Below are 26113 nucleotides of genomic sequence, written 5' to 3' on the forward strand. Positions count from 1 at the left end.
CGTTCATGGTGCTCCACAATTATTGTTCCCATTTATAAAAAGGGAAAGGTGAATGAACCAGCAAATTTCAGACCCATAGCCCTAACTGATGCTTCTTCAAAGGTTTTTTCTCAATTAATTTTAAAGGAATTGCAGGACTTTTTATACAAGAATAACATCCTCTCCAAATGCCAAGTGGGCTTTCGAAAAGCCATGGGCTGCCCGCTAAATGCTACCATAGTATCATTATTGCAGTGTCAAACCAAACAAAAGGATACAGGAGCTATATATATGGCTGCATTGGACCTAAGCGCAGCGTTTGACACGGTAATAAGGGGAGTACTTTGGAAAAATGATTCAATGTGGTATTCCGGTACACCTAGTAGCCCTGATTGCTTTACTGTACTCCAACACTACCTACAGAGTACGCACAAACAAATTTGGAACATTGACGGAGGAGATTCGTAGAGAAATTGGGTTAAAACAAGGCTGCACTTTGGCCGCAATATTATTTAACATATATCTTTGTGATTTAGATCATATATGGAAGGATATTATAAACTATCCTGTGCGCCTAGCCAATCTGAATTTGAATTGTTTAAGTTTCGCGGACGACCTGCTGTTATTTGATAAAACCCCACAGGGCCTACAAAATGAACTGAATTCTTTCTTCGAGTTTTCAGAATCACATAATCTTCAGATTAACCAAGATAAATCGAAGATCATAATTTTCTCTGATGGGAAGCGAAAAATGAAGAAATGTATCTGTCTGTTGGTAATGTGGAACTTGAGGAAGTTAAGGAACTAAGATATCTTGGTTATACACTCACTGATCAAAACTCAAAATCCTGGTGGAAAGAAATGCTTAGTAAGAAATTTAAACCGCTCACTGCCCAGATGTGCATTATTTATAGGAAATATTGCACCTTCTCCATAGTTCCAATCATCCAGGTCTATCTGTTGAAGATTGAGCCTACTGTCTTGTATATGCTAGACACTTGTACGGTAGATATCAATGATCATCTTGACATGGCTCAGGGCAAACTATGGAAAAGGGTGTTGGGTCTGGCAAACTCAGTTCCTAATGATATAATAAGGCATAAATTGGGCCTGCTGCCCTTTCGGAACAAAGACATTGGAGGCTATTAAATAACTATAGCAAGATGCTAGGTCCACCAAAAAATGTGTTATATGAAGACTTGCATAACATTCGGAAATCTGGTCTATCTTCTACCTTAAAAATCTTTGTTAAAAAGATGGATGAAATATTGCACCTTGCTAATATATCGAAGGAGGATTTACCTCTGTCTTCCTTCCAACAAGCAGAAATTCCAGACACTGAGCGGGTGTCTTCAATCGGACCGAATTTCCAAATATAAATCTTATGCAGAATATGCTCCCTTTAGAAGAAAAATTGGTGTTCTGCCTAGTTATATCCTCCAATTTCCATGTTCGATTGCCAGGGGCTTATACATGCGTTTCAGACTAAATCAATTTCTCACGTCTGAGCGAATATCCAACTGGACCATATCCAAGGATGAATATGGAATTCATAGTAATGAATGTCGTTTCTGCTGTATTCCACAATCAATTGAATCTTTGAAACACCTTGTAATGTACTGTATGCATTTCGAATCACTAAGGATTAAGGAATTTGGGAAATATTGGTATACGGCTTCGGAACTATCTAGGGTTGCACTATGGAACAAGTGTATGTGGGGGAACAATTCTACTCTCATAATCAGTTTGACGAAAATACTAAAAGTGCTTAAAGATCATTTGGATCTTCAGTCTGGTCTGACCCAATATGTACCATTCTAAGTGGCTCAATGAAAAAGTAGTTCTGAGAAAAGTGGTTAGATGGCATTTGTTACATATTGAGTGAATACCTGAAAATGTATGCTAATGGAAAAGTTTTACAAGTCCACATCTGGCAGTAACTAAGGGCTGTGCCTTTCTCTGAGTGAAATGTAAAAAAAAATGTATGGTATAAGAAAAATGTCTTATGCTGGATCTATTGGCGCCAAAGTTTTGTTCTTTTTTCTTAGTGAAATGTAATGAAATTAAATTAAATTTAAGAAAAGTTGTGAAAAATTTTAATGAAAATGAACTTTATATTTTATTTTGTATAACTGAGTGAGATCAAAAAAATGTGTATAGAACCTATAGACCCAATTAAAAGGGTCTATAGGTTCTTTGATGAACTAAACACAATAAAAAAAAAAATAGCCTTGCGTTTTGTCGGGCCATCAAACTCCGCAAAGAGCCGACAGTCAACCCTGAAATTTTCATAGTCCTGGAGAGGTGGCACTTAAGAGCTCTTTCTAGGGTGCGGATGATGGACTCTCTGCCATCTTTCGTGGATAATCACACAGAGATTAATATGCTTTTGTAAATTAAATTCTGATACCACCTTTACTGAAAAAAGGCCTAACCCTGACTTCTTCAGAAAACTGTAAATACGGTGGAGAAACCTAAAGAGCCTGAAGTTCTGACAACCTCCTAATCAAAGTAAGATCGATCAAGAAAGCCACCTTCAATTAAAAGGGTCTATAGGAAAATACACGTACAGAAAAGGAGACGTCATATCCTATGCAGGGACTAGTTTCAAATCTCAAGGAGAGACAGCAAATGGTTTTGGAGGGAAACAATGAGAACTTAAAACAATAGCATACCATGGTAACATCCAAATAAGAGCTTTGTTATGGGGATCCCAAAAAGAAAGTGCTGCCAAATAACCTTTGATAATGCCAATGTTCAAAGCAGACTTCGCCAAATACAAAAGAAAGTCTTAAACTGTGCCAATGGAACACAACAACGGGTCCATTCCCATATCCTGACACAGACTAGGCAACTTAAGCCAGAACCAAGCACACAAAGACTTGGTAGATCAGAATCACTCCAGGAACCTCCTCAAAAAGATGCCAAACCTTGCATCCCAAGGTCCCAACAGCCAGCCATGAAGGTTTATCATCCTGGCATTTGTGTGAAACACTGTGCCCTAAGCCTGCATCAGCAGATCCTCCTTCCATGTGATTGTCCAAGGAGGAAAAAGTAGCATTTCCAACAGGACAGTCTTACCACAGAAGAGAACTGGTCTGTTGCGCTCAGTACAGAGTGATCAAGATCATGTTTGTTCCACCCTGCTTCAAATTCCTCAGCACCAAAGGAATCAGTGGGAAAAGAAAGACCGCACACACTAAGTCAAACGCCCAAGGGACCACCGGTGCATCGCCCATTGAACTTTATTTGATCTGGTCATGAACATGTCGATCTGGTGAGGCCCCCCACCTGGGGAGGATCTGCTCCACAATTCCCCGTTTGACACCCCATGAACCAACTCAGCACATAGCCTAAGTGTTCAGACAGAAGACAGGTTGAGAAACCATCACATTCAACCAGTTCTTGATCGCCCAAAATCAAAGTAACATAGCCTCCCTGCAAAGCTTGCACAACCCCACACTAACCATCTTGTTGATGAAGTGCATAGTGGTGTTGGCATCCGTGAGGACCCGGTGCTTTAACCTCTAATCCATGATAAAAAAGATTTCCGATGCCAGAGAAACTTCCTTGAGTTCCAGTAAGTTGATGTTGAAGAACTGCTTTAAGCCTACTCACATCTACTCACTAACCATCCTGCAGCTGTGTACCCCATCCCATCAAGGACAAATCCATGATTAGGTTAATAGTTTGTCACGGTTGTAGAAATGTAGTTTCCCGGAAGGTAAGTTGTGGATGCCCACCAAACAGCACCCCATGAACCCTAGAATCCTAAAAAAATAACAAGGGGTCCCCAGTTTGTTTGGAAGAGGGGCTACTGTGGTCTGCATGTTTGCCACTCTCTCAGGGGGAAGAAAAGCAATGCCTCGTTCGATATCCAGGACTACCCCACTGACTGTAGACATTTGGAATGTGTCAGAGGGAACGTGTTTAGGGTGATGGAAAGACCTAGTTTGTGGGAGAGCATACATGTCATACACAGGCCCTGCAGGGCTTGCTCTTCCGATCATTTGGTATACATGTTAATGGGTTGGAATACCCTTTCTCCTCTTTTATACAAATATGTTAGGTCGCCCTCTGACCGTGTGAGAGAGGGAATTTATGTTAAAGTTGTTCGCCTTTAATAAAACTATTCTTCCGATCAGACCTACAGGAGGCCAGTCAAGGGAGGGGATAGACATGTACCTCCTGTGCACATGGGCAGGAAGAATTGCCATGACCTTTGTCAATATGAAAAAAGGTCAAATGGAACACTGAAAAAAATGCTATGGAATGCTTCCCACCAAAGAAAGGTATATTTGATGCTTTCTCTGGATATTTGTACGATTTACCAGTTACACCGGTTTCAAATTGTGTTTTCATACTCCTAATCTCCCTCTTTTCTAGAAGAGGTGACCACAAAAACATATTTAAGTGGTGTTCCTATCAAGGGAGTGGGATGTTTCCGGGGCAATCCAAGGGGAGGTTACTGGTCATCAGCAGCCCTGCAGATAAGGGGTGTATCGGCTACTTTTACTCCCAGGAAAAATGCAAATACACCCACAAAATAAAAATGGGGAGCAGAAATACTCTCAAGAAAAATAGTAAACAGACACTTAGGACCTTGTGCTCCTGCTTTTACCTACACAGCTCCATGGATATGTTTGGACCAGTTGTGCACATAGTATCACAGGAAAAAAACTATTACTCCATGATTGGAAGAAGTAAACCTGTATCTTTTTTAATGTGTATGAATATCTTGGTGCAAAGAAATAATTATTTGTAAAAAATGCAATTTTCCAGTAAACATTTTTTTACCCGCATTGGGAATTGGACTAACATTTTTAATCCCTACAAAATCATTTTACTCCCAACTTTAAAAAATAGGGAGTAAAGTACTCACACTTCAGAATCTTATCTGGTGCACTGGCCATCTGGCTATTTAATGTATGACCATCTGTGTGTCGAGCTGATTAGGCATTGTTAGTGAAGTTGACACAGCGCTTAAGAATTGGGTTGCTATCGGGTCTCAAGCCAGCGGCTGAATTTCCTAGGATAGCTATCTTGTCGGTCGTATCTGGGATGCTGGCAAGGACCATGGTCCATTTTTGGTTAAAGGATGCATTGGCTTTGGAAACCTGTAAAAGGCCATCCATAAAATAGACTTGGTTGGACAGGAATGTGAGCATATTTGTGCCGCAGATCTAAAGACACAAGCCAGTCATGCTGCTCCAAAGTTAGGAGGATCTGCGGCAAGCTGACCATCATGAGCCTGCTTTGGGTATGAGGCAGTAACAGGAATAACACCCTTTCCCGGCTTCCTCTGCTGGGACAAGGTCTCCCTTCCTCCATAATACTAGTCACATGACTTGGCCCCGCTCTCTAGTGTTTTTCCCCTCCAACTTACTGCTTCTCTTCACCCTTCTTTACCTCTGCTCCCCCCCTGATCTTCTCTCCTATACTCTGTTCTGCTCCATTTAATTTCTTTCACCTTCGCCTCCAACTCTGGACTCCCCACAAATCTCTATCACCCTTTCCTCAATCTATTCTGCCCCTAAATTTTGACCCATGAAACTGTGTCAAGAAAGCACTGTGATGGGTGTTCTTGCGAAAAAGCTACAAACTTCTAAACTGTGTTTGTTTTGGGGCCAGCATATGCGTTGATCTGCAAACAGAGAGCATTTCTGTGTGGACCACCTTCTTGGATTTGTATTCTTCCTTGTAGTTGTCATCACTGTAATGCAGACTATGGAGTTCGTGCATGTCTCCTGTAGAAAAATGATTCTCCATCCCACGCCAATAGTTATCAAACTCTGCTTCAAAATGGCCTTTCTGAAACCATGACAGAAGAGTGTTCCGGGCTCGGTGGAGGCTTGTGGTAGTGGCTGCGAGTAACAATGGGCTTTGTTCTTAAACTCCCTTCTGCATACAAATCTTGTCTTTTACTTCCTCATTCACAGTAGGTGCTTTTGGCATGGAAACATTGGCATTTATCAAAAGGAAATTATCAATTGTCAAATCGCAAGCCCTAAAAACAATTCTAAAATTGTTTGAGATCCTTAGAGATCTGGAAAAACCCAAAGCTATGTCATATGTCAGCACGCCTTCTAACTGACTGTAAAAACATTCAGAATGCCTTCGCGAATAAGATAGCTAAAGCCCATGCAACATTGCGAAAAATACGGAACGGCTCTAAGTAAAAATATGTACTGAGATGAAGCAAATGGATTAATTAGGGCAACCCAAATTCTCTTTCAGACCCATTCCTGATGAAGAACTGGCAAAGGCCCTTAAATCCATGAGACCGCCGACCTGGGCTGGTGAGACCCTCCCCCTCTAAAATCAACCGTGCAAATAAAAAACGTTTTCTACCTTTTCTGACTCGTATTATTAATGCGTCTTTCAGAGAGAGCAAAGTCCCTAGCTCCCTCAAAAAGGTAGCAATGACTGTTGATTAAAAAAAAAAAAAAAAAAAAAAAAAAAACAGGTTTAGACCCTAAGGACTATTCAAATTTTGGACCTATTTCGAATGCTCCTTTTCTTTTGAAAATAATACACAAGATGGCAACAGCCCAATTACAGGAACACCTAGAAAGTGTACAGGCTTTGCACTGGAGGTAATCCGGTTTCAGAGCTCACCATGGCACTGAAAGTGCATTAGTGGACTTGCAGACAGAAATGCTTCTGCTCATGGACAAAAGCAAAGCGGGGCTGCTTATGTTATTAGATCTATCAGCAGCTTCGACTTGGACGACCATGAGAAGCTTGCGAGTAGGATGAAGACGGTAGGAGGATATTGGGATGAGGCAGCTGCTTGGATCACCTAATTTCTAGAAAACAGGACGTCGAGAGTTGTATTAGGTGATGCCTGTTCCCATTTTGAAGTGCTGAAATGTGGTGTTCTGCAGGGCGCATGCCACTCACCATCCTTGTTTAATGACTACTGTCAACCATTGTGTGTCCTATAAAATTATCTAGGATTCTGCTTCACTAACTATGCAGACGACACAGCTCGCCATCGAGGTGTGTGGAGCATACAAGAAAAACACAGAGTGACACAGAGCTATAATGTTATACAGAGCTGGATGACATGTAATGGTATGTGTTTGAAAGCCGCTAAAACGGTGCTGTTGCTTTTTGGGTCATCTCAGTCTAGAGGGAAGCTAGATGACTCATATGTTCAATTCACTATTGACAAACATTTAATTCCCATAACCACTAAGGTGAAGACCCTGGGAGTTATTTTTGAAGCATTTCTCAATTCAGAGGCCCACATTCATAATGTAGTCAACAAAACCGAGTATCAGATTATTGCAAATGGTTAAAATCGTACATATCAGAAACCAACTGAAGGACTCTGGTTCGTGCTTTAATTATGCCCAGGATCAACTACTGTAGCACCTTACATATTGGCGCTAGCAAGGGCAGCCTTGGCTGCCTGCAGGTGCCGCAAAACGATATCTCGGAACACAGAAGAAATCTTCATTGGCTCTTGGTGAAGGCCCGGACCCGCTTCAATGCACTCACTATTGTGCATAGGGCAAGCCCCAGGATACTTAAAAAAACACATGAAAATGCATGCCCCTAAAAGAGCCACTAGATTAAGTGATGAAATACGCACAATTGTCCCATGCAGCAAACGGGTTAGAGGATACGGCAGATCCTTCTCTGTACAGGTAGCTACGGCCTTGAATAAAACTCAGAAGGAACTACGCGCTGAACCCAATCTTTTGAACTTCAGAAACCGTTCCTTTTCGAATAGTTATGGTTTTCTGGTGATTTGACTGAAGAGTCCACACCTTACTTCCCACCCCCCCTTTTTTCTGAGCCCTGATGCCTGCGGGCTCTGGCGCTATATAAATGGACAAATAAATCAAAATAAAAAATAAAATCAAGTTCTCTCCAAGTACCTCCCAGAGGCCTCCTGCTTAGTGAGAGCCAAAATTCCACCGGAACAGGTATACAGACCCTAGTTCTACCTATTTCTTCCCCAGCGACCCTATGGTCAAAGGATGGACTGGGAGAGTCAGGGATCCTCCACTTACCGCCTCGGACCCTATGCATTTCAGCATATAACATAAGGTGCATTTGATAGTCTAGAAGTGAGCTCAAGGTCTTCCTTTTTAGGAGATAATATAATGGCAAATATGGAGGAATAGACATCCCATTTGTTAGAATTACTTGACAGGTTTTTATAAACCCATATAAGCTGAAGCACTAAACTTGTTATAGAGGAGATGAGAGGGATGAAGTCTCCACACCATGTTAGTGGGGCCCTTTGGTGCTAATGTATTTGGTGGCAAGTTTAGCAAATAGTAATACAAATACAAAACATTTATATTTTGCTTCACCTGCTTTATGCCTGTTCAGGTCTTTCCAGTACAGGTACCCAATAGCGTGGTGAAACTCCTTAGATTCATGTGGATTTTATCTGTGCCTAGAGCACTGACGGTTTAGCTTTAGTTTATTTGATAACATTTTCACCCATTAGGGATTTCATGCGATAAACATTAAGAGATCATTTTAAAAGGTCTTTAGTTTTTCAAAGGTATGTCTCCCAGGGAAAAGGGGAAACTGACGAGTCTCAATATCCTGAATTACTATCAGGACCACTGAGTGGCTGGGTGAAATATGGCACAATAAAAAGGACATTTTATTTTATTGTGCATTTGTAAGGCACTTATACATCAAGTAAATTGTGTTTCAAAGCACCCACAGGGCAACGGGGAAGGTCATAGGAATGAAAAATGATAACAACATTGAAGAGAGATGCAGTTCTACTAGGCCTTGTCAGTATTCAGAGCGTGCAAGTGCAGAGAGAGAGAGCGGGGGGTGGTGGGGTTGGTGCTAGGAGCGACATGAAGGGAAGTGCTAGGGAATACATTGCAGGTCAACTGCCAGAAACACTAAGTGCATGCCTGTGAGATAGCACAGGCCTGTTGGGAGCCAAATCGCAAGTTTTGGGGGTGGGCGTAGGCTGGAGGCTATTGGGTGGGAGGCCAGGACCCAGAGGGACACATAGGGGCCCTAGTCCCCAAACACAGTGACTGTGTGATTTAGCAAGGGAGGGAGAGCGGGAAGGAGGAGGTGAAAAGGAAACACCTAGAGGGTAATCTTTATGGTGGACCGTTGACACACTTGTTATGGCTTGCCTGCAATCCAAGTCCCTAAGGCTGTACCCAGTCACCCAAGTCACTATGACTGGAAACTAAAACAGCTTACCGACTTTACCTGTAGTGATCACAGCTTCACCAATCCATGACAACCCCAGTTTGGAGGAAAAAGGGATATTTGACTAATATGAAACTGTGTGTACAGTGTGAACAGGCTGGTGGACAAAAGTATGAGTGGTCACTAGATCTGCCACTGGCATATGAGCCTAAAGAAAAGGGAGACAAGCGACTTGAACACATTTGAGAAACGTGCATTATCAGTGCAGAATACTCAGGTTTTAAAGTCAGCTATGTAACTTACATGAATCTGAACAGGGACCTGGCTACAAAAACAATGATACAAACCAGGAGAACCGGTGGAAAGCTTTTATCCGTTTCTTAAATAAGGAACAAGTCTATAAAATGATGTGTCGTGGGTACTTAGATCCTGGCACAGTTATATAAGGAAATAAATTAATAAGAAAAAACAATCTTATTTAGTGTGATTATCTCCACCAATAGAAAACCCAATGATGAGATGGCGCTTTCTGAAAACAATGCAGTGTTAGAGAGTTTCAGGAGCAATTTAAACTACAGAATGCAGATATACAGTTGTCAGCAAAGACCATGTTCCTCATTACAAAAATTACCTTCATCATATGAAGTGGGAGCTGTGGGCCAATAAATGCGGGTGGTGTTTGCTTACTACCATTAACCCGCTGGTTGATTAAAGGTCGGGGCGAAGACTGTCCAGCAGTATGAGCTGAATTAATATGTTCCCCTCCATTTTTAAAGTCACTGGATCTAAAGAAAAAGAAAATGAGGTGGGTGATGTAGGAATGTGATTAAAAAAAATAACATGTACGTCTGAAAGCAAACCAACATTACCTGATATAAAACAACACATAGGCTTGCTGATTGAGTACAGATCTTATGTCACTGCTAGATACGATGGAATCATTCATCTGGTACCACTGTCCATTGCTGGCCTGCAAAACAATATATTAAAAATTGTTTAAAACAAGTACAAAGATTTTAGACGCATGATTTTACACACAACGTATGTTAAAGGCATTTTCTCGCCCACTGCATTGCCATTTTCTGCTCAAATTTCCAGTGCTATGCTGACGACACAACTTATTTTCAGGCTGCCCACTGCCACCTCCTCTCCCATCTCTGATTGCCTAACTGCCATTCAAGATTGGTGTGCCGCCAATGATCGTTGTCTGAATGCCAGCAAGACAGAGATCCTCCTCATCGGCACACCTTCACCATCCTTTCCCCTCACTCTCTGACCGGCCTCCCTTGGCCCTCCTCCTACCCGCACCTGCGAGGCTAAGAACCTCCGAGTCAACTTTGACTCCACACTTTTCTTCTCCGCCCACATCCCTGATGTACCTAAAAAGTCAAACTTCCTACTGCACCTCCTCAGAGTTTCTCTGCCTTTACTCTCCTTCCCCCAGAAGCTCATGGTCTCCCAAGCTCCGGTTCTCTCTAGGTTGGACTATTGTAAACAGCCTCTTTCTAAATGTAACTGCTTCTACTCTCCGACCTCTGCAACTAATCCAGAACAGGACTGCGAGACTTGTCCTTGGCCTCAAGCCTTGGAATCGTATCTCTCCAGCTCTGAAATCTCTCCATTGGCTCCCAGTGGATGCAAGAATTAAATTCAAAACCCTCTGCATTGTCCAAAAGGCTTTCTGGGGCCTGGGTCCAAAATACCTTCAGCTATCCTTCCGCAAATACCTCCCCTCTCGAGCTCTTCGCTCCTCTACCTCCAACTCCCTCTGGGTCAGTCATTTTTCAAAGAAACGAGCTGGTGGTAGAACTCTGTCTTCGGCTGATGCTTCCCTCTGGAACAGCCTCCCTGCCACTCTAAAACTTGAGGAGAACGATCTCCGGTTCCAGAAGCACCTCAAGACCTTCCTCTTTGCTTCTGCCTTCGCTCTCCCTCTCCCCTGCTGAACTGTTATCTATTGGCACCGTGCACCTGGCCACCCTCTGTCCTCTGGGCCCAGGTACCTTGCACTGGGGTCTGTATCTGTACCCATACAGCCCCCCCCCTTTTTTTCTTCCTGCACTGGTGTCCAGTTAAAGGATCGAATGCAAAAGGTGAGAGTCAATAGGATCGAAAACCAAAGGTTCAAATTTTTTTTTAATTATATATTTTTTTGGGGTTCTGTGTAGAGGGAGAGGTGGGGCCCCAAAAAAAAATATATGTTTTTCCAAATTTTTGATTCAAACCTATTGTAATTCGAACCTTTTGATTCAAACCTTTGACCTATAACCCCTGCACTTATCAGACCTACCATGTCTGCTGCCTTAAACCCAGCACTTGCCAATTGATGCATGCACTACTACTGTTTGTTGCCTTTATTATTATAATTGATATGTTTCTCCTTTGCTCTGCACTTTCCACTTCTCCCTCCTTCCATGCACTTTTCCCCTCCCCCTCTCCCATACACTTGCGCGTTCTCAATGTCACTGGGCCTAGTAAGATCGCTGTTTCGTTCTCCCCTGTTCCACTCCCCTGCCTTGTCGAACTCTGAAACACTTGTGTGGATTCCAACTATTGTTTGTTAGTGGGAGGTGCTGTGGAAGTTCAATGTGGCAGTGGGAGAAAGGAAGGGAATCAGAAGAGCTCAAGATGTGCAGGTGACAATTGCAGAGTAATGGTTGGGGTTTTGGCACATTTTCTTAAGGAAGGAACAGCAATAAGATATTTCAACTGAACTGTGTTTGGCACTCGTAAGGAGTCAAGAGAATTCTTTAAATTACAACATGGAAGCCATTTTGGGGCATTCTAAACAAGTGTTACATTTCATTCATTTACATATGAGAATTGTGCATTGTCATATGGTGTGAAATGCCGTTTCTGCCGCGTCATCAGAATGACCCTGTAAGCCTCAGAAACCTTACAGAGATCATTCAAAGCCCCTGGCCTGTTGACAAGTGTTTGTAAATGTTCTGTTAATCTACTTTGTTGCAGGTCGGACGAAGGAGACGGACGCTCGGAAGACATGATTCAAATTATTTAATTAAACTTATATACCCTACCTATCTAAAGAAAACAAAAGGTGCTTGTCAGTTGTCAGGAAGTTCAAAGTAAACATTTCCCATCTTCGCCTGGTCTCTTCAGTTCCTTTGATAGTCTCTTTATTTTTAGATTTTCTCTGAGATACAGATATGTCTTGATATATTCTCCTTGGATAGTCTTTGAGATCAATTCTTGTAGCTCTACAAAGTACTCTTATGCCTCATAGTTTCAGAGGTCCTACATTTAGAATATCTTACTCTCAGACATTTCCTCACACTGTGATTATCACATATATTATTCCCAGTCTTTCTTACCACCAGTTCCTGAGGTGGGCTTCTCCTGACCCTTCTTTAAACGTCCACTGTGATAACTTCTCTATCTTACAGTTTCTATTTGGTTAGCTTGTTCCTTCAGGCCTTTTATATCCCGTTTCTCATTATATGATTCTGTGTTAGACTGCTCCCGCGTTGAACTTCAAAGCAAGGTGGTTTCCCCATCTGGGTTAGTTAACTCCCTCTTTTCTATGCCTTTCACTTCTTATGTTACTTGGTTTCCTGTTTGATATCTCGTCCTCGGGACTGGGACGAGTTTCTCCCTTCGTATTAGTCGTTATTCTTTTACAACTCCAATTACACAATTTGAGTTCCATTTTCACATCCTTGGGAATGGGACCAGTTTCTTCCGATCTATATTGGTGCACCAGCAGCCTCCCACTTCTCCCAGTACCTCTTTCAGTGCTGGGAACGGTGTTGGGGCTCAGCACTTGCTTGGGATTGCTTTCTTGCTCTTCTCGCATATCGGGTCCTCGTCAGGTTCCTTCCCCGCAATGATGCTGGTGATTGGAAGCGGCACACGTTCCCCATACCAGTGATCTCGACGTCATACTTTGGGCGTCATGCCCACAACTCTACTCTTATGGTTACGCCACCACCGGGTAGTTCGTTCCGCTTCCTTTTCTCAAAATGCTCTCCTCAGATCTTCATTTGTCGGGCATCCAGCATCTTGTACTGGCGATCTCTGCCTCGTTAAAAGTCGCGGGCCCCATGGCTTGCTTTTGCTCCAACTCCACAAGGTGGTGAGAGGGCTTCCCCTGTAGACAAGTTGTGCCGCCCTATTGGTAAGGGGAGTAGTGAGTTCCATAGGAAATCGAAAAAATGAATTGCCAATAAGTTTTGACTCGTGCAACGGATTTGGCTGAAATATTGCAGACACATTGTACGAACACCAATCCCCCACACTGAAAGGTTTGGAAACATACGTTAAAATAAAAAAGTTAAGAAAATAAAAAAGCACTTTAAGCCTAGTGCCCATTCATTTTTCCATAAACAAAAAAGGACGATATTTGCTCCACTGCACAGCCCAAATCACTTGCCGGATTTGGAACAGGTCAGAAACAACTTGGGCACAGAGCGTTGACTCACAATCTGTCTGTGGTTTTTGGTTATTTGGTCCAGTAGTTTTTCTAAATATTTGACAGAGAAGGGGGTGACCCCTTCTCCCAAAACGATAGCTATATCCCCATGATGCATTGCAGCAGAGAGGCTTCACAGAAATGAAAAAGCTGCCATATATTTTTTTATTCGGATGCAGGAGATCGCTGCAGCTATACCCGAGGGTAGACGAAAATGAAAAGCAGAAAAATGGAGGCAGAAGAACAGTGAAATGGCATCAGGGAACAGTGCACCATGTGAAATCAGAGTTGAGGGTGGGCTGGGGACTGAGTTTTGGCGTAGCCGCGGTTATTTTGTCCGGTAATCGAGGTTTCCGAGAAAACGAGATCAGGAAATGAAAGGGCATTACATGGAAGAATGAAGATTACCAAGGCGACTAGCACGTGTTGTCTTGATTCTATTAAAGTCACGGAGGCGAGTATTATGCTTAAACTCTTTTATTGCCACTTCCATAGCAGCCCACTTTTTTCAAAACTCTTAACTTTCAAAATAACATTTTCTTCTGTTTTTGCCAAAAACCAACATCAAAAATAGAAAGAAAAACAGTCCACTTGATCAGATCCACTTCGAACTACAAGTCCCCACAATCCTTCAGGACCCTTGTAGTTTTGACCTCCATCACAGCACCAATCCTAGGCTATCCCAGTTTATGCCTCACTTCCTGTCTCCGAGTCCTTCCTCTTTCTTTGCTGCTTCCATGAGAGATAATTCACCTTTTTGTATTCTCCATGCGTTGTGTGTGAGGAAACGTTTGTGTGAGAGACTTCGTTTTACTGGGGTCAGGGTGCGTTAGGCTTATTGTGCTGTATTCTTCTTGACGGTGTAGCGCGAGCAGACCCACGGAATTTAGAGCTTTTATAATGCGGAGGAGTGCCAGGGCCGCGGGTCATCTTGCTCGCTTTGGGCAGTGCGCGCGGAGCCGAGAGGCTTAGATTAAAGCACCCGCTGTTTGGGTGCCGGTCACATGACAGGCGCGTCATCGCACATGCGCAGATCGTCTTTTCGGAGCGATCTCGCCGCGGAGAGGTTAGGAAGCCCTGTAATCCACCTGAGCCTCCTGAATTTGTGCATGTAATATATTTCGGTGAGTGTGCAGCTAGCTCTCACCCTGACTGCCCTCTGCTAGGCATTGGCACCTGGCACAAACACGAAAAAAAAGATAAGGGCATAAAAAAAAGAAAGAGTTATAATATTGGGGGTGAAGTAAGCGGCTCTCCAAGATGATGGAGATAGCAAGTTCCACCCTGGAATACAGTGAGGAGGAGTGGGAGGCAGACAAAGATCTCTCCCTGAGCTTCAAGAGGGTCCTTGGAGATTCGCTAGCGGTATCTCAGGGGGTTAGACCCATCCAGGAGCGCCTAGAGGTGCTGGAATCCCTCCTCACGACCACAGTCCCTAAATGAAAAGTTAGAGAGCTCAGCCCTCGAGAGGGCACATCTCAAGGTCTGCCAGAGAAGCGGACAGCTGCACGTAAGGGGGTGGAAAAGACCCGGAAGAGCCCCCACTCTTCTACCCCCCCCCCGGGTCAGGTATCAGGGGTGCAATCTAGGCCCCGGGAGGTTGCCGACCCTTTTGATAAGCTGAAAGTGTGACCGCAGGCTCCAACCAGGGTGAGCGTCGGGCAGGGGGTCACGGTCCCATGCACGCTCCCGTCTCCCATTCAGCCATGAGCCACGCGGCTTTCCCCACAAACAAACAAAAGCAAGTAACAGATGCAGTTGCAGTAATGAACATGTCCCGGTCCCGATTTCCCACATGTTACTCACCTGCCTGTTTGAAAAACAATGCTCCGGAAGGGTTGGTCACATCGTCGTGCAGGGAGACAGCGGGACCCCGCAAATCTCCGTTGTTGATGGGAGAGGCTGGATGGCGAATCACGGGGAAAGAGAAAGGAGGCGGGATTTGGGGGAATATTTATCGAAAAAAAGCCCAGAGCAGCAGTGATTGGTCCAAACAGCCCCAAACCCTATATAAGGGTGAAACTGATGAAGGACTCAGTGTGTTTTTCCGATTCTCTTGCAGAACACCGGGGAAGAGAGAGAGAGAACTGCACCCAAGACGCTCTGGGCATACGAGGACTAGGTGTCACCTTTTCATTGTACATCCTTATCACAGAAGAAGAAAGAAGGCTATTCAAGAACCTTGAGCCATCATTTGTTTTATTTTAATTTTGATCCTGAATAAATGCTACTTTAAGTTCCTTCAAGCCAGCTGCTGTCTGCCTCATCCTTACACTAAAATTCAATTATATTAAAATTGTATCCAATAGATACAAGTAAAATTCGATTTCTTCCCCATGATTAAATACTATTCAACATTATCTAATGTAGTTTTCTCTTCCTCTTCTTCAAACAATTTCAGATGCCTCAACAGGTCCACAACAAGTTAGAAAGCCCACTAAATTTCTATTCCATTCCACCTCTCAGTTACCATTAGCCTGATCAGCCAAACAGTTTTTTTTAAATTAGTCTTTTGTTGGGCCATCAATGCCGGACATGCAAGAAATGATAAGTTACTCACTGTAGTTACTAACGTACTCTTAGTCCATAGTCCCCTTTCCTCCTTCCAAGGGACGGGAGACAGAACCTTTTTCACCAGAAAAAACCTTGTTCCCCTTTAAATTTAGAGGCGTGCAGGGGTGCGGCCCAGAGAACATGCGCTGCCCTGACTCTGCCCTCCAGCGCCACACCTCAGTCCCCACTGACGCGTCGACAATGGATTTAACATTGCCTAATGAGACCAGTATTATTAAGGGGGAGGTTGGTGGGACGTATGGAGGAAAGGGGACTATGGACAGACTACGTTAGTCACTACGGTGAGTAACTTATAATTACTCTTACGTCCCGTCCCCTTTCCTCCATACTGTATGGGCGATTACAACTGATTGTAGCCTCAGGGTAGAGAGGAGACCCTCCTTAAGCAAATAGTTTCCTGAGAATCGTCTGTCCGAAAGGCGCATCCGATCAAGAGCCGGCATCCAAACAGTAATGCTTGCACAAAGCCAAGGGAGAGGCCCAGGTGGCCGCCCTGCTTATGACTTGCCAAGGGACATGGCATTACAATGCGATGGCCGTTGCCTTGGCCCAGACTGCGTGGGCATGCATGTTGGCCGCGAACGGCTTGTGCTGGCCCTCCAACGCTTCCTTGATGGCGGAGACCATCCACCGGGATATGGAAGCCTTAGAGGCCTGATAGCCTGGTCTTGAGCCCCCGAAAGTGACAAACAGGGCGTCTGATTTTTCCAAGTAGAATTTTAGGGCACGCCTGACATCCAGGCAGTGCAGCACTTTCTGTGCTTCGTCCTTGGGATCAGGGAAAAACATAGGGAAGACTATTTCCTCGCTCAAGTGGGAAGCAGACGGAACCTTGGGCAGAAATGCCGGGTGTGTCCGCAGGACTACCTTGTCCTTGTGAAATGTGGTATATGGCTCTGAGGCGACCAGCGCCTGGATTTCGCTGACGCTACAAGCTGAGGTAAGGCCGACTAGTAAGGCAGTCTTGATGGTAACCAGCCTGATGTCCACGGACGCCATTGGCTCGAATGGTTTGTGCGCCAGGGCGCCCAAGACTATGTTAAGGTCCCACACCGGGTGTGGTCTCTTAACGGGCGGGTCGAGTCTTGCGAGTCCTGTCAGATGTTTCTTGACGACAGGGTTGGAGGAGGAGAAAAAGCCCTCCTCCAAGTTCCTGTAAGCCCCAATGGCTGTGAGGTATGTGCGGCAGGTGTCCACCTGCAGACCTGAATGAGCGAGGTGCGCAGAGAAAAAGAGCACGTCGTCCGCGGTGCACGCTAGGGGGGGGGGGGTCGATTCCCCTGGAGTCTGCCCAGTGGCAGAATCTGGTCCATTTGCTTTTGTACTGGGCCCTGGTAGCTTTGCTCCTGGCGCCTTGTATGATCTCCAGATTGCCCTGTGAGAGGCTAAGGTGGCGAAGCGTTAACTGCTCAGGTACCACGCTGTGAGGGCTAGTTTCGCTGGCGCAGGGTGGATGACCCTGCCCCCCTGCTGAGCCAGAAGATGTGCTGGTCCTGTCGGGAGGTGAATCGGGGGCACTTCCGAGAGAATGAGCAGCTCTGAAAACCATGGCCTGGCCGGCCACCATGGAGCCATTATAATGATGAGGAGTTGGCGAGACTCCTTCATCTTGCAAATTACCCTGTAATTCAGGGGAGTGGGCGGAAAGGTGAAGGCTTTCATGCCGGTCAACTGGAGGTGAAATGCGTCGGCCAGAGACCGGGGCCCTGACCTTACCAGGATGCAAACTGGGGACACTTCTTGTTGTGCCAGGTGGCAAAGAGATCCACCTGGGGGTGGCCCCACCTGTTAAAAAATGTCCTGAATAATGAGGTTGTTTAGCTGCCACTCGTAAATGTCCGCTCTCAGCCTTCTGAGCCTGTCCGCTTCCAGGTTGGATTCCCCCGGGAGGTGGACTGCCATGAGGTAAATGTCGTTTTCCAGGGTCCACTCGCACATGCTGATCGCCAGTCTGCACAGAGGAGGGGATCTGGTGCCTTCTGCTTGTTGACGTAGTACATGCTGGTCAAGCTGTCCGTCTGGATGAGAACAACCTTGCCCCTGAGAAGTGGTAGGAATGCCTTGAGCGCCAGCCAGATGGCGTTGAGCTCTAGCCAATTGATGTGGCATTCCTGCTCCTGTCGAGTCCAGGTGCCGTGGGACGTGAAATCGTCCAGGGTGGCTCCCCAGCCCTCGAACAAGGAATCCGTGGTGATGGTGGCCTGCGGAGAGGGCAGCCCGTCCGCAGGTTGCAGTCTCTGAACCACCAAGTCAGCTCCGGGTGGAGAGATGGAGGAACGTTGATCATCTCGGATTGAGAGCCCCGCTCCTGGTTCCATGAGTCTGTGAAGTGCAACTGAATCCTCCTCATCCGTAGTCTTGTGTGTGGAACGGCTAATGAGACCACTGCCAGAAGACCTAGGAGATGTTGGTACCACCATGCCGAGGTCACTTCTCTGCAGAGGAAGTGGGCGGTGGCCCTCTTGATGGCCGAGATTTTGTCCTCCGACGGAAATACTTTCTCGAAGCACGTGTCCCAGATGAGGTCCAACAATGTCAGCGTCTGCGTAGGCTGCAGCTGTGACTTCTTGAGATTGAGCGAGAAGCCCAGATCATGCAGTGTGTTCATAAGGGCATGGGAAGAGTGCTGAACCGCTTCTGGAGATGTAGCCATGACGAGCCAGTCGTCGAGGTATGGGTAGATGTGGAGGTCCTGCGCTCTGAGGAGGGGCCCATCGCATTCATGATTCTGGTAAAGTCCCTGGGGCCGAGCTGAGGCCAAAAGGAAGGACCTTGTATTGAAAATTGTAGCCCATGATCCTGAACCGTAGGAAAGAACGATGGGGCTGCCAAATCGAGACATGTAGGTATTCGTCCTTCAGAGCCCTTACTCCCCCCAGGCCCCACTTTTTCTTGCTTGCGCCGGCTCTGAGACGGCGAGCGGTCCGGCTGCCTGGATCTGCATTCCTGGAAGCCACAGCACCGTCTGCATGTACGACCTCTTTCAGAGCGCTGCTGAGATTGAGTGTACGATGTGGGCGTGGTCTTTGTAAGGATGGACACAGACTTTGCTGTTTGGAAGCTGTTTTTCTTCTTGTCCAGCTCTTTGTCTGTAGAGGAGTGGAAGAGGTCCCACCACCCCCTTGAATGGTAGATCTAGTATGCGTTCCTGGACATCCGGGTTGAATTTAGTTGCCCAGAGCCAGACTGTCCTTCTCATGTCCGTGGCAAGGGCCACTGTGGATTCCATGAGGTCATGCGCAACCAGCTTGGCTTCAGCTAGTTCCACCTTAAAACGCGATTGGCTCTGGGTGGGGAGTTCCGGGAGAAAGTCCGCAATTTCCCGCCATAATCTTTGGTTGGAGGCTGCCAGCATGGCATCGGCGTTGGCCTGTGTTAGGGAGAATTCTCATTCTATGGCTAATTTCCCTTATCTAGTGAGTCCCCCAGCAGCTTTGATGGATTTCTGGAGTTTATTTCTTCCACTGGGTAAGAGTGTGAGTTTTCCCCCCACTCTTACCTGTGTTTTGCCATGTGTATTTCATCTGTTTTTTTGTGATTGTGGACTCTGGAGTACACCACTTCAGTAGCCCCACTCTTTTGTGTGTTACACAGCACCTTTAGTGCAGTGACACAGGGTTACCTTTTAGACTACCCCCCATGCCCCCCCCAACTCCATTTCTGGGGCTGACTACTGTCCCCCAGAAAAGGGTAAAGTTGCCCTTAATTTTACATAGTCATTTAACCACAGATCCAGTCCACCCCATCTTACATGGAGTATTGGAAAGGGTTAATTCTTAGCTCTTTTTATCTGTACCTCCTGGAGCATTGTTTGGCTCCCTTAACATTAAGACTTGGCTGGTGGCAGTGGTAGCTAACCTAATTTTCCCACCACGATTATATTACATAACGTGGTATTGTTTTAAGCTATGTTAGTAGCCTCAAACTTTAAACCCACTAGCCCAAATACTTTTTATTTCAGCTCCGGTTGGGTTTAATCGCCATTTCTTTTTGTTAACATCCTTCTTGGGCCTTTCTTTGCGCGGCAAACTAGGTTTGCCTCCTTTGTTCGCCGACCTTTGGCGGGCTTCTGACCAGAAGTCCTCCTTTGGCGTTTGGGTGTCTAGGTGGGCTGAGGGAGGGGTGCAGTCACCCCCTGCACAGGGTCTCCTTGCAGACCCAAGTCGCACTTTATGTTGATTGGCTGAGGTGGTTGTCTGGGCTGGACAACCCCCCTGCTGAGTGATTGACAGCCAGGCTGTGTGAATGGGGGATTTTGGCATAAAAGGCAGTACTCTTGGGCTAGAAGTCAGAGTCGCCACTGGAACTGCAAGGAACTGAAGAGAAGCGGAAGAAGAGGACATCCGCTCCAACCCCGATTCCCGGTGAAGCCCTGCTGCAGTCCTGAGCTATCTACCCTTCAACGACAAGAGAAGATCCAGTCCGGAGTCTTCTTCCCTTGAGCCTGGTGGGATCAACCAGCTCGTCCTTTCTTCAGTTAGAGAATCCTCTCCTGGGTCGAAATCATTACTGTGCTGTAGTGGTCCGGATAGCCATCCGAAGAGCCCTCTCCTGATTTAATGGAGCGCACCTTTTATTCATCGTTGTTCTTTTCGCTGCTGCTGGCCTCATCCCTGGGTAGTGCAGATCGCTCCAGACGTCGTCCTTGTCCCCACGACTGAAGCCGCAGGAACCGTGAGTCTGCAGGAACTACCAGGAACAACTGCCGTGGCACCCGCTTTTCTCCAACGGAATACACACTTGGTCATTCTCTCCGTCTGACCAGCCGGAATCGGGGTGAACCCTTTTCCTCCACGAAGATTTGTTCTTTCTTCCCTCCTCCTTATAACTTTTCCTTCCATTTGACAATTTTATGAACTCTTGGCATCTCTAACTGTTCAACGTGTGATCCTCAGCAACTGAGCATCTGCTCCATTGACACTGGCGCAGGCCTATTGACTTTAATCTTCATCTTTGAACACGTCCTCAAGTCTCCTTGTCTAGAAAAAGTATTGCCTTTGATTTTTTTTCACGTTTCTCTTGTTTGAAATTCTTAAGTACAAAGTGTGTTTTAACTTCGTGAGCATTTCCATCCGCGGTTACGCGTTAGTATCGTAATACTGGTCCGTCAAATCCTAATGTACTTACCTTGAAGTTTCTGGCACAAGTGGAATTGGTTGTGTGTATTGTATTTTACGTGTGGTTTCGAATTTATAGAAGTGAAGTGTTTTATAACAGATGGTTTAAAAAAAATGTACTTATATTTTTTACATGAAACCTTGAGTCAGTGTTTGCTTGAGTCACAGTAATTGTGGTCCTTTGTGTAATCTCTGCTACTGCTCATATACTCTTGAGATAAGCTTGGCTGCTCCGCTACTGCCAACACTCTAACTGTGTAGTACAGGCTTGTACCAAAGGGGAACTTGTATTACCACTTGTAGTCTTAATTGTGTGTAGTGGTCCCTAAGGGCACTGCACAGGATTCTGCTTAACACTCCTGTGGTCACTGGGCGACCTGTCCGGACTCTGTGCACCGCTGTCCCGAAACCTCTTGAAATCGGTGAAAGCCCAGGGCTTGAAGTCGGTCCTGCCACGAGACTGGGGGGAAGGACTTCGACCCTGGTTTAGTCAGGATGGCCAAGGACTTGGCAGTTTGTGTAGAGGCCTTCTTTGTCAACTCGTTATCGGTGGACGAATGAAAAAGGTCAAAGCCCTTGAAGGGAAGATATGGGATCAGCTCTTGCACATCTGATGAAAATGTAGGGGCATGCATTCACACCGTCATCTCGACCCTCAAGCACAGCCCCGTACTGGCTGTATCGATGTGGGGACCGAAGACTCCATGAGGTCCTGTGCAATAGCCGAGCGTCCGCCAGGCTGTTCTTGAAGGGGGCTTCAGAGGGAGGTCAGGCAGAAACTTGCTGAGCTCACGCCCCAGGTTCTAGTTTGCTGCGGCCAGTAGGGCATCAGCATTAGCCTGACGCAAAGGAAGATTTGATATGACGTAGCACCATTTGCCAAAAGACTCAGTACCTTTTCCTCCTTGGACAGACAACTGAAGGTGGCTCCCGCAGAGGAAGACAACTAAGACAATGGTTTAGAATACAAGGTCGCAGCCAATACTGAAGAGTGAGGCTGGGGTTGGGAGGCCATCAGGACTGGTTCCCCATCCGCCAGCCTGAACCTGCTGTCCAGTTTCTTGTTCTCTTGGCGCTGGCCTTTTCCCAGACCTTCCTCGCCACTTGCAGGAGATCCTCCTGGAGCCGAATGCCAGAACAGCCATGGTGCGCTTGCCCAAAACCTCTGCTAGCATGCCCAACTCCTGGGGGGCGTCCTCTGGCTGAGGCACACCCACAAAATCTTCAAGGCCCGGAAGGAGATCATGAAAGGTCTTTACAGATGCCTAGGGTTTGTCGTCCTGGGTGTCGCCATCATCATCATCTTCATCGTTGTCGTTCTCCCTGCCCCCTTTTTTCCAGACAGTGCGGAGTCCGGGTTCTGGGACACAGGTGCCAGCGGAGTCCCCCCCCCCCCCCTTGATCCAGACCCGAAGACGGGTCCAATGGTTGCTGAGAAGGAGGTGTTGATGGTACAGGAGGAGGAGGGGTCTGGATAACCAGAAAGGCCTGGACCGGAAAGGGGACAGGCAACCACAGCTCCGGAGGAACCACTGGAGAGCCCAGAGTAGGTGGCCTAGGAGGCACGACCTGTGGGATCACTTGACTATATCCTTGAGGAGCCCTGTCATCTGCGGGGAACGCATGAGGAGGAGGAAGCGTTCCATGAAGCCGTTCTCGCAAGCTGCCAGATCTCGTGAGGGCTGGCCCTCAGTGGTCCTGACCGAAGCGCAGAGGCACCTGAGGCGTGTAGCCATAAGGCTGCGATGGGTAGATGTACCACTGCGGAGACCAACTGCCTGTACCATACAGTCCACTGCCGCCGCCAAGGGAATGGGAATGAAACCTTCTTGCACAGCCCACTCAATTGGAGAAAACACGGGAAGGCCATGGTCCAAATACAACATGGTCATCGGTCTAGAAGGCTCTGGCACAGGCTTAGCCACCATCTTGGGGCCTTGTGCCACGCCATGGGAGGGAGGGCGCGAAGGCGCTGTGCCATGTGCTGTCACCTGGACCGGCAGAGGCAGGCAACGGCAGCTCCGGAGGAACCGGCAGAGGGCCCAGAGGAGGAGGTCTAGGAGGCATGACCTGTGGGATCACTTCCTTGACTTTATCCTTGAGGAGCCCAGTCATCTGCGGGGAACACATGAGAAGGAGAAAGCACTTGAAGCAGTCCTCGCAAGCCACCAGATCTCGTGAGGGCCGGCCCTCAATGGCACTGGGCCTCCGTTCCTGATCGAAGCACCGAGGCGCCTGAGGCTTGTAGCCATAAGGCTGCAATGGTAGACGTACCACTGCGGAGACCAACCCGCCTGTACCATATAACCCACTGGTGCTTCCTGAGGGAAAGGGACTGGAGCCTTCTTGCAAGGCCCACTCAATGGGAGAAAGCACGGGGAGGCCATTATCCAAATACAAGATGGTCATCGGTCTAGAAGGCTCTGCCACATGCTTATTCGCCATCTTGGGGACTTGTGCCACGACCTGGCGGGAGGGCGTGGAGGCCCCGTGCTGTCTCCCACATGGGAGAGCACGCGTTGGGCCTTGAACCCGAAACATAAGCATAGATCTCAGAGCTGTCCGGTATTCGAATCGCCTCGACTCACAACCTCAGAGGCTGCTCCGATAGGCAGTGCGCACTCAGCTTTTGAGCTGGTAGTTGTGCTGGATCGTGCTAAGGACTAACTCTTGGAGGTAGAACATAACAATTCTTTGCCCCCTGGGGCCGATGAGGACTAAGTTGATCGCCCCTCCGTGAACCCCCCCGGTAGAGCTACTGAGCCCCTCGGCTTGGGAGCCGGGAATCTTGACGGCCTCAGGTCTGCCAATGGATCGCCTGGAAGAGCTCCCGTACCCTTCACCTTGGGAGCCAGTAGTCTTAGAGGCCTTGGACCTGCCAGACGCTGAATCCAAGGTACCATTACCCATAGAAACCCCTGGGAAGGAGTCTCAGCGCTGAGGAGCCGTACTAAACAGAGGGCCTACGTTGTCTTGACGTGGGTTCCTGGCAAAAAACTCTTTAAGACGCACTGGAGGAGAAGAGTGGAACATCTCCCTCCAACGTGAGAACCGATTCTTCAATGCCCTGAGAACGAGAACGCTGCAAGCCATGCATGTGTCCCATTTGTGGTTGAGCCTCAGACACTCGAGACCGAGTTCAAGGGGGTCCACAAGCGGTCGCAGGACGCACATCTTGTGAATCCTCCTGCAGCCGACATGCACCTGGGTAGGCGAGGCACAGAAGGGAGGTGAAGAAGATTGAGAAACAAAACAGGGAGCAAGCAGAAAGTTAGAAAAGTATCTGCGCCTAGCTGCCAGGCCCGACACCATCCGTGGGGAAAAGAGGACTGAGGTGAAGCCCTGCAGGGCAGGGCGTTCCCACAGCCTCACGCACTATACTCAGTTTAAAGGGACAGCTCAATTTTACACTGCCAAAGGCTCCGGTACCGTCCTCATGTTGGGGGACGCCCGTAAGGATGGAGGAAAGGGTACGGGATGTATGAGTATCAGCGCATTTAGCCCACAAAAATACATGCACCACGGGAGGCCAGTGCAATGAGGAGACAGTGCAAGGACTGTTGTGAAGTGGTTCTGTACCTAACCCAGACATGGAATATGGACCATGAGGATTAGAGGTGGAATGGCGCTGCGTGTGCAGACGTCGACAGCAGAATGCACACGAGTGCCCGACCGAGGCCCAAATAACTAACCGATGCTCCCTGATCTGCAGCTGTCCGAACTGGTATATACTTCCTGACATTTACAGACATGTTTCTGTTAGGGTAAGTACTGTAGTCAATGAGTCCAACTTACAATATTGGCTCAAAAGGGTTTCTTACTGAATCACTGGAAGATGTGTTTCAAATTCAAAACTGTGGGCATTCTTATGTTCCAATAATGCCTTTGCTTTTATGCAAGTCACCAGGATTGGGTTTTATGAAGAGATACTGTATTGTGGGAACTTGTTAGACCAGAAAAGCAACCCTATAGTCGAATGATACGTATAATATGTTGGCCTTAACCAATGGCATCATGTGACATTGCAATCCTAGAATCGTCAATGTAACCAAAGGGCGTCCATTTTGTGAAATGTCGGCCATTTGCTTTTTTCTTTTCTGTCAAAACACCTTGCAAATGTATTCTATGTTTTAAACTTGCACACCGTGCGAGGCCACGGCTTGAACGCTGAAATACTAACACAGACAGGAATGCCAAACTGTGCAGAAATACATTGTTTTTCTCTCTCACTAAGTCCTTGAAGTCGAGCAGAAGCTGCATCTAATCAGTAGTCCAGGAGCCGGATTGTCTAACAAGCACTGTTGTAAAAGGCAGTTAAACATGAATTATATTCTCCTAGCGGTGCTCCTACGCGGAGAGTGGTATTTTCTGCTTCAGAACTATCTGACCCTTAGCTCATGAGCCGAAACACACAGATAACATATTAAGGAATGTTTCCCTGCTAAGAACACGATATCCTTGCCGAGCCAGAGCTCCATGTTCCTCATAACAGAAAGCTGTCTCTGCTGCCTTTTCTAAAATAACTAGGTTTAGGCTGAATGAAGACTTGTCATAACGTGTCATTCATAATTGTCAATCAATGTCATAATAGCCTTTATGACATGTAGGAAGGCAGGTCGAATTGCTTTAGCAAAGGATATGTCTAATGTATATATATTGCTGCTTGAGCGCTGTTCGCTCTCTCTCGCATCTCACAGTGTTTGGGAACACATGTCGTGAGGCGGTGAGACCCAGTTGGCCAACTGAGAATACTTTGAAATAAACCAGACTTGTTTTGAAAACGAACCTCGCGTCTGACGTGTCATTTTAGTATATGGTTATTGTGCCTTTGTTATGCAGTCTTTATGGCCTAGCAAATATGGCA

The 26113-nt window shown here is 46.6% G+C and overlaps 1 protein-coding gene across 2 annotated transcripts in view; it reads right to left on the reverse strand.

Moving 5' to 3' along the window:
• USP42 (ubiquitin specific peptidase 42) overlaps positions 1 to 26113 on the reverse strand; it is a 1198372-nt gene that overhangs the window by 461693 nt on the left and 710566 nt on the right. For both annotated transcript variants that reach the window (XM_069645631.1, XM_069645629.1), the window contains exons 11-12: positions 9999 to 10099; positions 9761 to 9914 (exon numbers count right to left, since the gene is read on the reverse strand). In XM_069645631.1, the coding sequence (XP_069501732.1) occupies positions 9761 to 9914; positions 9999 to 10099 (255 nt within the window). The remainder of the gene's footprint in view (positions 1 to 9760; positions 9915 to 9998; positions 10100 to 26113) is intronic.

Source organism: Ambystoma mexicanum, chromosome 2p (assembly GCF_040938575.1).
Source record: "Ambystoma mexicanum isolate Mex_15411 chromosome 2p, UKY_AmexF1_1, whole genome shotgun sequence".
In the NCBI taxonomy this organism is placed as follows: domain Eukaryota; kingdom Metazoa; phylum Chordata; class Amphibia; order Caudata; family Ambystomatidae; genus Ambystoma; species Ambystoma mexicanum.